General features: G+C 33.3%; 1 protein-coding gene across 1 annotated transcript in view; it reads right to left on the reverse strand.

Moving 5' to 3' along the window:
- The window catches only part of LOC145293337 (uncharacterized), a 145900-nt gene that overhangs the window by 102 nt on the left and 130012 nt on the right, over positions 1-15786 (reverse strand). Inside the window, exons 16-17 of the mRNA XM_080139979.1 lie at positions 9178-9308; positions 1-838 (exon numbers count right to left, since the gene is read on the reverse strand). The exon at positions 1-838 is cut by the window's left edge and continues 102 nt beyond it. Of these exons, the coding sequence (XP_079996105.1) occupies positions 308-838; positions 9178-9308 (662 nt within the window). The 3' untranslated portion in view covers positions 1-307. The remainder of the gene's footprint in view (positions 839-9177; positions 9309-15786) is intronic.

A 15786-nucleotide genomic window follows, 5' to 3' on the forward strand; every position in this document is an offset into this window, starting at 1 on the left:
ACAAACAGCAATTATCAAATGTTCCTTGTCCATTTAACTAGGAACAAAGTGTAGTATATGTTCTGATGCTACACTAAGTCTATTTTGTCCTCGGTCAATAAAGCAGAAATCCTTCTAGATTTAGGCAATCCCCCCCCCCCAAATCCAGAGTGTCTCTTTTTGGGGAACTGATGTTCCCCACATTAAAAACCGACCTTGTGTCTAACTTTGTCCTTGGGGGAAGTAAATAAATAGGAACAGCGATTGTCGAAAGGTGAACGCATGGCTTCACAAAACAATTTTTGATTGGATAAAACTTTCTAACTTTTCAAATATTGCTACCAAGAACAATTCTGGATCGCAGTGAATTTTTTTCTTCTTTCTCATTGGATAATCTCATCAGTTCTTCTCGTATTGATTGGATGAGAGGTTGTGACGAAGGGTCAGGTCGTACATTTTTATGGATGACATCGATCTCGTCATCTATGGGGCTAGTTTTTGATGACCCTGGCGAACGTGATAGATGTTTGGCAAATGAGGGTGGCTCAAATGTGTTCAGTTCAATATTATTCTCCATGTGGGGAGCAAAACAATTTGTGGCTGATTGGAACAAGTTGGTAGGTACATCTTCGCAATTCTCCACGGAATGATATCCTGAGTGTCTGTTGTGGAACATTTGTCTGGAAGAGGTATAGGGAGAAAATTGTGTGGAAAGTGTTGGCCGAGTGAACGAAAATGAAGGTTGATATCCAAGTTCCATTTGGTTTGGGTCACTTGGGTAGCTGATCGTAGGAATACGCCTTTCGGCTGTTGGGTCTGACCTGTTCAACCGAGGTGACACGTATGGAGAACTCCATGCCTTTGAAAAGATAAAAATATAAAAGATTATTTTATTGGAAAATGAAAAGATTTAAAAATAAGCATAAAGGCATACTTATAAGAAAAAAAAAAAATAATAAATCACAGAATTTTCCAAATGGAGTGTGAAAAATTTTTGTGAAGAAAATGAAGAGACATTTATTTAATAATATAAAACCAGCAGGAGCTGTGGAAATTCCACGGCAGACTCATTCATATGTAATATATTGATGTTGGCATAATGCAGATGTTCAGCGTAAATGGAGGCGCCTTGATATTATGTAGCTCTTTTGCTAAAACTGCAAAAGTATTTATCTAAACTAGCAGGGACGCCCGACATAGCCGGTCATAAAATATGCTTAAATATGATATTTTAATTTATGCAAATTTTAGGGATGTAAACAGCTAATAGATAAGACCAAAGAAAAAAAAAAATAATATAAAATTAGATTCCAGTGATCCTTTTATAAATAAATAAATAAATAAATAAATACATGATCATTGGATATATATATATATATATATATATATATATATATATATATATATATATATATATATATAGTAATTTATAAAATATATATGGCGATTAAGCTACACTGAATATTCTGCGTTTCATCCACTATAGGATTCGTCAGGCTTATGCGCGAATTCTGTGGTTGCTTCTTGTTTTTATATATGTTGAGGATTTCTAGTTAGCCAATCAGCTTTCTAGTATCCACCGCGCCTCTTCCTATCAGCCAATGGGCATGCATTTTATCGAACAAAGGATCTGTTTTAGAACTAGGTTAGTGGTTTAAGGTAGACGTTAAGGCGCGGTGGATACTAGAAAGCTGATTGGCTAACTAGAAATCCTCAACATATATAAAAACAAGAAGCAACCACAGAATTCGCGCATAAGCCTGACGAATCCTATAGTGGATGAAACGCAGAATATTCAGTGTAGCTTAATCGCCATATATATTTTATAAATTACTAACTAGCTCTACCTACGTATTGAGCACTTTTGAAGTAAATACTTAAAGTTTACGCATAAATTTATACTTTCGTATATTAGGTTTATGTGAGTAAATGAAGTAGTTTATACACATTTTATTTATTTTTTACATAAACATGTAGGTATCGTTACACATTCATGAGTATGTTTCAGTCAACCAGTTCTAAATAACTAAAGACCTCATCAGACGATGTTACTTTTACAAGAGCTTTGTCCTTAATAAAAAAATTGGAGAGAAATTCACAGAAGTTCTTGTTTGGAGAGTAATCACGTGATATCAAAAATAAAATGAATTAAAAGTTAAAATAACAGTTTTTAGATTTGCAAAAAAAGAAAAAGAAAAAATATAAGACAATACAAAGGGACAGCAAACAAAATAAAAAACAAAACAACAAAAACATAAAAACATGAAAGTCAAACAGTGTCTAGCAGGAAATAGGGGCTGAAAAGGGCGTTGAACTTATTTGATTATTAATTTATTTATTTATATATATAATTTTATTTCTGGCTGAGCTGGTGAAAAATATGTTTTAATTAAGATTTTAATTTAATTATTTGTGATTAATAAAAATTTAAAAAATAGAAAATAATAATTTAAAATTAGAGATTAAAGGATAAAAATAGCAGTTAGCAAAGGGGACATAACTATGCTATCAAACGAATATAGATACACGTACATACAACACGTATTAAAATATAAATATATAAAAAGACTATAATAATAAGGGAAGTACTTTCCGAAAAATATAGTAAATATATCGAGGAAGTTTTAATAACTCAATCAGCGTCATATGAATACAACAATTCAGAGATCATGATGATAAAAAGATTAAAAGTAATAAAAAATAATATAATAAAAAAAGTTTTTTAATATTATTTTATATATATAATAAAAAAAAAATTAAAAAATATATACATTTCTATAATTTCTATGTACAAAATAATCTCAGAAACTAATGAACATGGATCATTATGAATTTTGGAATATATATTCTAAGCAACTTGGTAAATAAAATGAGCACATATTTGTTTTGTAAGTTTTACGAATTAGGGATGCGACTACTTATACCCGGTCTCCTAAACGGTTTTAGATAAGCACAATACAAAAAATTTAGTAGAGAAAAAAAATTTTCTATATCAAATTTTGAGGTATATTAAGTAATACATCTTTTAAAAGGATCGACACACATGCATGAGATCAACATCGTACTGAACTTATCATTAAGGATTATGGGATGTATATTCTAGGCAACAGAGGGAGTAATGTGGGCATGTTATTTGTTTTTCGTAAACTTTAGCATTTAGAAACTTGCTACCAAAACTATGTCATACCCTACAAAGAAAGGAAAAGGTATAAAAATTTGAAACTAATGCTAGTTTTAAAGCTTATATCTGTTCTGGGACAGTTATTCTAAGTGTGCGTGCGTGCATGTGTGTCCTAGATATATTTGTGCATGTTGCTAGTTATAAAAACGTATATACAAACATTATCAACAGGGTTATGACAACAGCATATTCTTTTCATTGTTTTGACTCTCGAGTATATATCCGACACAGACACAATTAATCAACCGAGACCCACATAACTCTACATAAAAACATATGAGATATCAACGGATATATACCTGAGAATCAAAACAAGAAAAAGAATATGTTGCTGTCATAGCCCTAATTATCAAACAAACAAAAAGAGACGGTTTGGTTCGGCTTGTTTGATCACATATCAACATCTTAGTGAGTCATGTAATGCCGGCCAAAAGTCAAAATAGAGCAATCATTCTTTAGTAGAAAGAGTTCATTTTCATCAGATTTCTTTGGAGAAATCCAATGGAGTATGTATATCTTTTGTACAAGCGTACTTCCCTTCAGTAATCAAAGATTATCTTAATTGGCCTTATCAGTTGAATGGAAATGGTGCTTAACAGACAACACAGCGTGATGATGTCTACACATCAGTTCTCATTAGATTACTGAAGTTAAGCAGCGTCGAGCTTGGTTAGTACTAAATGGGTGACCATTTCACAATACCGTGTACTGTATGTACTTTTCGCTTTTTATTTTACAAAGTAGTCACCATTTATCAAGGCCCGGAGGCTACTCGAGGATAAGGATTAATGAGTGTACGATAATAAATGGGGCAATATCGTAGTAGTTGTCAGTAGAGAAAATTTGATAAATTGGATTACTTAAGGGGACGGCTCATCAAGAACTTGTTTACTTTGGACTTGAAGACGACCATATTGTAATCAGCTGGAAAGCAGGCAAAAGGAAGAGAGTTCCACAGGTGAGCAGTTCTAAGAAAGAAGTTTTGTTCATGGAATCTACGTTTAGATTTAGGCGCAGATAAAGACTGGAGGAAATTATTGATAGCTAGACGAGAATCATAGATTGGAGCTCAGACGAGCACTTGCCATTGGCATTGTTTCCAAACGCCTGGACTTCTCCTTGCCATGAGAATCAAACAGTACTGATTCAGGAGAGGCGTGGTTGAGGATTTCACAATCCTTGCTTCACAATTACGCATGTAGCTACCTTTACAGAGGGTATCCATTATCCCTCGAGACTGAACAGAGGCCATGATGATTATAAGAGCTTAATTTTCATAGTTTATTATGACCAACTCTTATAATATTTATAAGAACGAAACGGTTGTCATATGAACGGAAAACGAAACCTTTTTATGAACAAACAATAAAATGTTTTTTATTTTAATTAGCTGCACCGTTGGGTGTAGGTCAAAGTGAACACAGTAATAAAGTCAGAAAAATGGTACCCCCCCCCCAAAAAAAAAAGCCCTGTAAAAACTAACGTTGTTAAAATCCTTTTACCTAAATAGGATATACAAGTGACTGGAGACTGCTTATGAATTTAATATTCCCTAGAAACCTACTCCTCTAGAGAAAGCTGGCTTAACCAATCCAAGATGCATGCCTCCCCATGATGGGAGGACAACAGTTAATATAGAATGTAGGATCTTCTCCATCAAGCATATATGAAGAGAAGAGTGGTTTAGTTGTTTTGTTTTACGGCATCTCAACTCTTTTTGGATTATTTAATGCAAAATCTGGTCATTTTGATAAAAGTTTTTATACTTAAGTTCTTTATAGTTTCAAATATTTATTCATGGTGTTTGGTTTCGTTGTTTTGTAGAGGAAAAATTGTTGTTTTGGTTTTGCAGAACATGATCGAGTGTTGTAAAGGGGGAAGGAAAAAAAAAGAACTATAACATCAATGTTTAGTCCGGAAGCCGGTATCTTCAGACGGCCTGATCTGGTAGCACCAGTACGAGGAGAGGAAACAAAATTGTGTTTCCAAAAATAAATAAATAAATAAATAAAATCTTATACAGGATTCGCTGTTGTAGATAGGGAAGTGTGTTTTAGGAAAGGAAGTAATTGTCCAGAAAGAATATGTAATTGAGAAAAACGATTGAAATTTATTCTCTATCACACACACACACACACACTCTCTCTCTCTCTCTCTCTCTCTCTCTCTCTTTTGTACCTTCGTCCATCCGGGCTGCCCCACCCCTGCTAGCGTCTACAATTGCAATGACAAACAAGAAATGCATCCAAGCTCAAGCGACTTAGATGATTGACAGGTGAGCACAATCCTTTAATCAAGCAAGAGAAAATACCTTCAAATTGCCAGAATAGATCATTACAACACAAAGACACTTATTTCATTAGTTTCATTCCAGACATCCAAATCGGTTGTCTTGTTTGATTTACGCTAGGAACCAAATCTCAGGTAAACTCTTAAGACATCATGACCAATGACTAATCGCCCAAGAATTAGTTGCAACAGTCTATAATTACAACATTTATTTAGCATACCTCTATGGGGATCATCTCTTATTTTGATCAATCATCTCATTTCAACTTTCAATGAGATTAAAAAAATATATATATTATACATTTGTCTACTCTATATTCTAATCTAATCTATAAAGTTATCTTGTCGGAGTTTAGAATTTGAACTTTGTAAACATAATGTCTGACATATCGATATTTGATTCTATCTAGCCACATTGACTTTAAAAAAAAATCAGTCATTTATTTTTGGTTCAATTTGTTTGAAAAAAAAATATTCTAGTGGGGAAGATGGTAGCAATATTGACAGTATTTAAATGATGACACAAATAATGTAAGGGAGATAAATATTTGCAGCTTAAAATCTTACTTATCTCCCTTACATTATTTGAGTTGCTATTGAACATTTTTTATATCTTTTCTTCTCTAGTTAGTAACATTCTTGTATGATTTCTACCTATATTATATACGACTCCGGCATTATTACTTTTTTCTTTTACTTTAAATCTAAATATTATTTAAGAATTCAGACCTAAATAGGTACATCGATGTTTGATTCTACCTAGCCATTTTTTTTCTTCCCTCCAACATTTTATTTTCAATACAAAAATATCTTTTATTTTAGTTTGTTTTGGAGAAAAATTATTTTGGTTGTGGAGAGTGTTATGATGGTGACAATTTTAAATAATCATTCAAATAAGGGTAGACCATTCACTGTTTTTTAGTTTGTTTAGTACAAAAAAAACAAAAAACAAACAAACAAAAACGAGTTAATCTCTAATCTGATTTATAAATCTCACTATGTCTGCCTGTTTGTCCGCCTGTCCCTATTTTTTTCAAAATGTATCTCCTCCGAAATGGTAGGTCACAGAATGATGCAAGACGGCTCTAATGATTGCATTTTTTGTTGACCGTTCTTTTATGAGTCTCTAGCTGGTTAAAATAGTTTTTAAAGGGTCAAAATTGAAAGAAATCATAACTAAAACTAGTCTTATACACATATGCAAATTATTATACATTTTGTACGTGTATTTTAAATGATTTCATATCCGAGTGACGATGGTCCAGTGGTGACGTCATTAGCTTTTAATGCTACAGTTTTTTGGGTTTTTTTTCGGTTTTGATTTTGATTCTAATTAATGGCACCCAAGTGATTATTATTTTTTTTTACTTTTGAAATTACGTCTACACATTGGGTACAATATCGTATTGAAATAATAGATAGAGAATTGACTCTATAATATATACGAAATCTGGATAAATGAAAATATATGTAAGGATATTTTATGACCAGACAATGCCGAGCGCTGATCAAGTTTCAGAATGACACTGATTTATTTATATATTTTTAAAATTACTATTATAAATTGAGTACAATTTCAACTGTAAAGAATTCACGTGACTGAAATAGAAATTAATGCCTGAAAAATATTGTTCGAACACGAAAACTTATCTAGTTGGAGAAACAAACAGAACTTCGACACCGTTTGTTTTCAACTCGAAATAATTTACCTGACTTAAATAGGAATAAATTCCTGCAAAAAATATTGTTCAATTACGAAACACTTTATTTTCACAATCCATAAAATTTTCCAATTTTGTTTTGAAAACTTCTTAAACAAGATTCTCTTTAAGTTGGTTGAACAAACATCTACATATATTTACTTTTCTACACTGGAAACGGTTGAAGCAGTTTACGATTTTTTTTTTTTACATAGGAGTCACCACTTATCAAGGCCCGGAGGCCACTCGAGGGTAAGGGTTATAGAGTGTACAGTAGTCAATGGGATAATATTGTAGTAATCGGTAGTAATGGAAATTTGGTAAATTGGATTACTTAAGAGGGCAGTTCATCAAGAATTTGTTTATGTTAGACTTGAAGACAATCAAGTTGTAGTCAGCTGGAAAACAGGCAGATGGAAGACAGTTCCACAGGCGTGCAGTCCTAAAAAAGAAGCATTGTTCATGGAATCTATATTTTAAAGTCATTATTTTTTGGAAGGGAGAACAGTCAACTATTTTTAAGGGGCTAAAATATTTTAATAAAAATATAAAAATATTAGAGTATAAACATTAATAATAAATACAATGAAAGTGGCAATACGGCATATTCATTAATTGTAATCATTTATAAAACTCACTATGTCTGTCTGTCTGTCTGTCCATCTGTCTCCATTTTTTGCTTTAAAATTTTGCTTCGGTTTCAATTCTGGCTGATGGCACCTAAGTCACATTTTTTTTACTTTTTCAATCACAACTATATATTGGGTACAATATCATATGAAATAATCGATATAGAATTGACTCTATAATAATAAATACAAAATCTGCATAAATTAAAATATATTTTTCTGGGCAACCCCTGCTAGTACTGAATAAGGATGGAGTTAGGCAGTGGATATTGTCCTTTTAACATAAAAAAAAAAATGGAGGAAAGCAAGGGGAAAAATAAAAGTGTGCAGTGGACATCTTGGAGAATCTTTATTTAAAAAATTAAAATGGAATAGAATTCACTCATGAAACAAGCTAAAATGTTAACTCAACCAGAAAGAAAAAAAAAACTCGAATCGTGTGCTTAAATAATTTGTATTATTTAGAATATTCAAATTACTATTTACATCTTGGATTTTTCACAACATTTCAGCAGATGTAACCTCCCACCTTATTTTCTTTCTTTTTTTTTTTTTACAGGGAGGTCACCCACTTATCGAGGTCCGAAGTCCACTCGAGGATAAAGGTTAATGAATCTAAGGTGATAGTGTAGTAATGGGTAATGGTGTAAGTTGGGTAGAAGTTGATTATTTAAGGGGACGGTTCAGCAAGAACTTGTTTACATTGGACTTGAAGGCTATGATATTGTAGTTGATTGAGAAGCAGACCAGCCGAACAGAGTTCCACAGGTGGACAGTTCTAGCAAAGAAGCTTTGTTCATGGAATCTACATTTAGATTTAAGCACAGATAGAGATATTGTGTGTCAAAAATGCAGTTAATGCACTACGAGTTGAACGCAACTGGTTTGTGTTCAAGGTTAAGTACACAGAGGTCAAAGGGTTGAGGCTGACAGGTTTCAAACCCATTGGCTTCCATTGAAAACATGTGCACCTACATGCTAGCAAAGTCACGAGGCAGGGACACACATGCATTTTCTAGACTGTCCACAGTTCGAGTTTGACAGTCTACAGTTTAGAGTCTGTCATAATTCTGAAAAGATGGAGGACTTCTTGTGGGAGTGGCGAGAGATGAGGATGAGTGGCAGATAAACATGATAGCAAAATTCTCACTCTTCTAATGATGAGCAGAGAAACAGAGACGTGACTTTGACTATGAAGTTGAATAAAGTTCCAATTGTCCAGAGAAATGAGAATTGTCCAGAGAAATGAGTCTGTTTTTTTTTTTGTATGATAGAGCTTACATCCAAGTGGCGATATGTCTTGTTGTAAGTGAAAAGAAAAAAAAGGATGAATATATGGAAAAAAGGAAAGATGCTGAACTCTCGAAGAAGTCAAATATTATGATGCAGTCATACTTACTTGATGCTCAGCTGCAATTTTGGCAGCCTCATCTCCTGCTGCATTCCAGGGTGGAGGAATTGCAGGACTCGCACGGTGACGGTTGCGTGGAGAATAATGGTTATGGAAGAACAGTGGCGTGTGTAGACGTTCTGTAAAAGAAGGACAAATTTGACAAAGTTAGTGGAAACTTTAGAATACAAAGAAAGTTTACTTTCTTAGCATACAATGGGGATTTTTTAGATGAGGATTTATTATTTGGATTGTTTGGACTACTGTTCTCAGCATGGATGCTATTTTCTATAACGTTTCGGTAGATGTAACATATGGCTTTCTTCAAGTTTATCTTTTTGAACTTGAATATCTTTATGTCAAACTCAAAAATTTATACTGAATTCTGAACTGAACACTTTATTTAATCCACGAGGGTAGATTGCTTTGTTCTGTCAGCTATGACCGAGTAGAAGTGTTATTTTTTTATGTTATTCTTAGTTATTAGTACAACAACCAAGATGTCATCTTCTTTTGTATAAGGTGAACCCCCCCCCTCCAATTAAAGAAGAAAATCCAAGAATCCTTTTTTGATACTATAACTACATAGCATTATTTTGATGCCGAACATGTGTTGGATGGAAGAAAGGAAAAATGCTGACGTCACACGCAAAAACTGAAACAATTTTTTTTTTTTTTTTTTTTTTTTTTTAGATGAGGATAAATATTATTTAGATTATTTGGACTACTGTTCTCATCTTGGATGTTATTTTCACAACGTTTCGGCTGATGTAACCTCTGGATTTCTTCAAGTGCATCTTTTTCACTTGAATATCTTTATGTCAAACTCAGAAATCTATACTCAATTTTGAACTAAGCATTTTATTTAATCCATGAAGGTAGATTGTTCTTATTCTGTCAGCCATGACAGAGTAGAAGTGTTAATTTTTATGTTATTCTTAATTATTAGCCCAGCAACCAAGATGTCATCTTTTTTCTATAGGGTGAATCACACACCAAATCAAAGAAAAAGAAAAAGACTTTTGCATATTATAATGCTCTATCTGGAAAGTTGACTTTTCATACATACATACAAACATGATGATTGCAACGTCTTGTCAGACGAGTGCCACTCCCTCAGACATTTAAAATCCATGAGCCCAAATGCCTGAGGGAGTATCTATACAAATATCATGTTACAGAGTCTTAGCTTTGTACGACAGCTAAGTCTCTCTCTCGGTTCAAAATGTTGAGATCCAGCAACAAGCAAGAGCAAGATAGCCAGCAACAAATTAAACTGCAGACCAGCTTAATGCGGGTAATGGTCTTCCGCTTTATGGTTTTTTAAATCAGAGATTTTCTTCTCCTAGAAAGGCTGCCTTCACCACGGCTTACGGGAGCCCTCTCCACCCCAATACACATATACACACACACACAAATATACACGGTGCTAGTTGGCCATTGACCCAGAAAAAGAGTTCATTCGCCCTTTGGAAGGTCTTGTTTTTAATCCTTCAGGGAGACTAGCCGCCCTCCTCACCAAATAAGTCTGGTGGGGGAACCAGTTTAGTCGCCGGTGACCCGACCATGAGGCAGGTAGTACTGGGTTACATGGTACTAGTAGCACATGACATGACCTGACATAAATACATACAAACATACATACAAACATACATACATACATACATACAAATATACATACATACATACATACTGGGCAACAATGTTTTTACTTTTTAAATGTTGTCTACATTTCTACAACTGATTTAGGGTATTTTTGCTGAATCAGGAAATGGCATCCGTTTCTCTCCATCAGATTAAGTTTTTGTGTTAAGTGATATAAAAAAAATCAGATTTTGTGACAAAATCGATTACATTTTTGTGGCATTATCAGCTGATTTTGTCAACACATATCATTCTAAATATGCTTTTAAAAGAAAAAAATCTTTTTGCCAACAACATATATTGATTACCTGATGGAAACATCGATTATTTTAAACTGAATGGTGGGTATTGATAAAGGTAAGTACATGTAAATTGCGTGTTGCTTCACCATTGTTCAAACTTAAGGGCTTGAAATTCTGTTTCTTCAAACTCCTGGAATGCTCAACAGCAGGAAGGTCTCTTGTCAGATTCCAACAGTAGTCAGCCATCATAACCGTCTCTCAGCGACCCTGATACCTGGTCTCCATTTCTTTCAGGTCCTGAAGAAATCTCTCCCTCTGCTCGTCACTCATTGAACCCAGGTTCTCGGGAAACCAGTCCATATGTAAAAATAGCATTTTGACGCCCATGTTACATTTTGACGCCCATGTTACATTTTGACGCCCATGTTACATTTTGACGCCCATGTTACAGCCTAGGTTTTTGAAAGCAATCAGCATGTCGTAGTTTCTGGATTTATTATTGGCTAAAAAAGTTCTTCATTACCAGAACAAATGTCTTCAACGCTTCGTTCATTGTGTTTTTGAACTGGATCTCTAATGAGCTGTCAGATCTGAGGACCGTCAAAGATACCAGCTTCCAACTTCTCCATGGTAAATCCTGGAAAAGCCTGGAACAAGTAAGTGAAGCAGTCACTACCCTTGTACAAGGCCTTGGTGAATTGCTTGATTAAAGTGAGCCTGATGTGCAGTGGTGGGAAGAGCATTATTTCTCTGTCTATCAGAGTGTCGTTGATGATTTTTTTTTTTTTTTTTTTTTTTTTTTTTTTTGCAAGGCACGAATTCCTCCTACATAGGCCAGACAAGGCCTTCTTTGTGTATGTTGAGCAATAATATTTGGAAGATTTCTAAGTTTTATGATTTCAAACTGATTCCTTTTCGACATAATCATCCAGAACTATCAGACCTGAGTACTTCTTGTCATTAAAACGATTAAAGCATGCCTTGTTCCTTGTGAGTTCCCAGTGAATGAGGCATAAAAAGATCTAATGGATGGGGCAAAAGTTATGGGGTAAAAAGTGTAATTTTTTGCAATTTTGAGGCATTTGTAACCCCTTTTGAGCTCCGGGGAATGTCAAATCCTAGTGAAAATGGACAAAGAGGGATGTGAACCAGAATTTTGCTAGGGTCACTCATATTGAATTTATATTGATAACAATGGCCTCCACATTTTGGTCAAGTTTCAGAAAAATCCAATGAATGAATCAAACGCTATGGGCAAAAACTGTCATTTTTGGCCATTTTGGGACATTTTTTTTTTTTTACCTCTTTTGAGCCCCTGGGGACACCGAATCCCAGTGTAAATGGATAACGGTGCAGTTTCAGGCCTTAACACATGTGTATTTGAGTTGACCACCGTGAAAAACCACTATATGGTCAGACATATCAAGTTTTTATTGAGAGATATGAAAAAACAGCCACAAAAAGAGGGCTGCGAACCAGAATTTTGCCAGAGTTACCCATACTGGATTTATATTAAGAACAATGGGCTCCACATTTTGGCCAAGTTTCAGAAAAATCTAATGGATGGATCAAAAGTTATGGAGCAAAACGTGTCATTTTTGGCCATTTTGGGGCAGTTTTTACCTCTTTTGAGCCCGCAATGAGAATTTTCGCAAAAATTTTTTTATTTACTCTGCACATCTATTTAATGAAATACAATTTGTGGCAAAATTTCAGGAAAAACTAATGGATGGTTGTCTGGCAATCGTCTGAACTAACGGATGTACAGATGCACAGAAGCACGGACGCATGGACACCACTGAAAATATAGGTCCCTCTTCGATAAATCGGGGACCAAAAATTATTTGATATGGCATTTTACCCCCACCAATTTTTTTCTAAAATGCCCCATACATGCATGTGAACAAAATCAATATGTGGCCATAGTTTAAAATCTTGACCTGATTGAACAAAACCAATGTGACTTTTGGATTCAGCTCATCAGATTCGTTTTAAATCAGCTGAAAAAAAATGCAGACAAAATTTATTATTATTATTTTATAAATAAATATTTATTATCAACCGAAACATATATTTCATGTTCTCTAAGAATCATCAGTATGGCTTATATAACTGTATCACCAGTCAAATGATTTGAATCTGTGTAACTCCAATCCATCGATCATCCAGATAGACTTTTTTGCTGTATCACTGCTCTTCAGTGTGGCTAGACAAGCAAGTCCTTTCAATCAGAATCGAAACGCAGTTGTTTTGTTGGCAATTGATGCATTAAACTATTGGAAATATGCCACAAGTAAGTGAATTGTTTATATTTGTATATTATAGAGAGCTTTGCATTATCACTAATGGTAGCTGACTATTTTACTTATATTCCATGTATATATAGCAGGAGAGATATCATTAGATTTTTACTGTTCTTGTAGGAAGGTATCAACATCTTCCTACATACAGCGCCTAGTATTTGCAAATAGTTATCCATCTGACACTTCCCATCTGGCACTGACCAGACTCAATATCGCGTAACTTTGGTGATCTAATGAGAACCAGGGTGTTAATGTGTTAATGCTGTATATATAATTCACATAATTTAAAATAATAAATCTCTACTTTTATAGTCTTCTCCTTCTTCTTCTTCTTCTTATTATTATTATTATTATTATTATTATTATTATTATTATTATTATCATTATTATAGAGAAGTATTATTATTCTTTATTATACTCATGCAGAAGTAAGTAGTTTGTCATTTAATTTAATTAAGTGTTTGTGTACAGACACACTTGTAAATTAGATGTCTATGCTGATACAAAAGTCACTCCTTCTCTAAATGCTCACAGAGATATAAAGAAATATTAGAGAGTGATTGAATCAACATGAAAGAGAGAAATATATAGTTAGGAGAGAGATGGGTAACTTGTTCAGTTAACTATAAATTACAGTGAATTAGAAAACAATACAGAATTTTTTTCACTGTATGTGTGTGTATATATATATATATATATATATATATATATATATATATATATATATACACACACACATTAGCGATTATTTTTATTTTTATATATATTTAAGGACTGGACTTTTGTAAAAGCAATATCGCCTGATGGCGTCTTTAGTTAGTTATAACTAGTTGACTGAAATATATTCGTGATTGTGTAGCGATACTTAAATGTTTATGTAAAAATTAATAAAAAGTATATGTATGCGCGTGTGTGTGTGTGTGTGTTTGAAAATGTTGGTATGAAATACTTTCAAAATTATTTTGAAACTGAAATTTAATTATTAGTGTATCGTTTAGTAATTAAATTGTTAATTGAATTAACCGAAGAAAAGTGTTTAAAATTAAAGTCTGTATAAAACAGTTATGTTGGAATGTGAATAGCTTGTCATACCATTTTATTATATAGGTCAGCTTTTTAGTTCAAAGTATTTGAAAATATGAAGCCGCTCTATTCAAAAAACAAAATCGAGAAAAGAGAATTTGAATTGAGGTTAGCACAATGTTAAAAATTCTTTCAGATTTAATTCCAATTTGAATTCATTCAAGTCATCTTTTAATGCTAATGATGTTTCTGAATTTTGGAGACGAGGATTGGTTATTCGTATAATTTGGATTCACACTATTGTTCTCCTCTTGAGTGCGATTTTCCACAATGTTTCGGTCGATGTAACCTCCGGCCTTCTTCAGGTGTATCTTGTCGAACTCGGGAATTTTGACGGAATTTCAAACGGAGGGGGGGGGGGGCAACACTCTCTTGTTTCGTCAGCTATGACTGGATAGAAGTCCTAAGTAATTCGTAATTGTATTTTTCGGTCGCCCACACTAAGAATTGAACCTTGAGCATATCACTTTTACAGTTGATTTTTCCAAGTACTCTAAACACTGCGTCACGGGTCCTTGGGGACAATTCTAGTACGAATTTTAGGAGCCTTTTATTTTATTTCACTATCACTATTTATTAATTATTATTACTATATATTACTGTGTGTGTATATATATATATATATATATATATATATATATATATATATATATATATATATATATATATATAATTGTTTTTACTTATTACTATATATATTATCTATTATTTTATTTATAATTAACGGTTCCCATATTGTATTAAATTCAATACTATGTCTACTTAGAAATTGGTTATTCCCTAGCATATGTGCTGCTTCTTTGAGTCATCTTACTCTCTACCGTTCTTCTGTCTATAATTTTTACTTTGTCCCATAATGGTAGATTATTACATAATGGTAGAAAATAAAATTGCAAATTACTTAAGATTTCTACCTAGTCATGGCTGACGGAACAAGAGCATGCTACCCTCGTGAAGTAAATAAAGGGTTCCATTTGAAATTCCGTCCAAATTCCTGAGTTCAATAGAAACATTCCCGAGTTTGATATCATACGCCTGAATCCAAATAATACGAAAAAAATGATGTTTCACCAGTGTTTGCAGTCGCTATTTATCTAGATATTAGCTGGCAGCCTGGCGTTGCCCAGTCATACAATACGCTCTTAAACACGATATTTTAATTTATGCAGATTGTGTATGTATCATTATAGAATCAATCCTCTATTGATTATTATATGTTATGAGGAATAATTTGCCGGGTGGACTAATTCGCAAAAAAATAAAAATTATAAAAATGATAAAAATTATAAAAATGGTAATGTCATTCATCAAATCCCTTCTGTGTTTATATTATTTAATTGGAATTC

Source organism: Euprymna scolopes, chromosome 14 (genome assembly GCF_053919585.1).
Source record: "Euprymna scolopes isolate OS-2025 chromosome 14, ASM5391958v1, whole genome shotgun sequence".
Taxonomy (NCBI): domain Eukaryota; kingdom Metazoa; phylum Mollusca; class Cephalopoda; order Sepiida; family Sepiolidae; genus Euprymna; species Euprymna scolopes.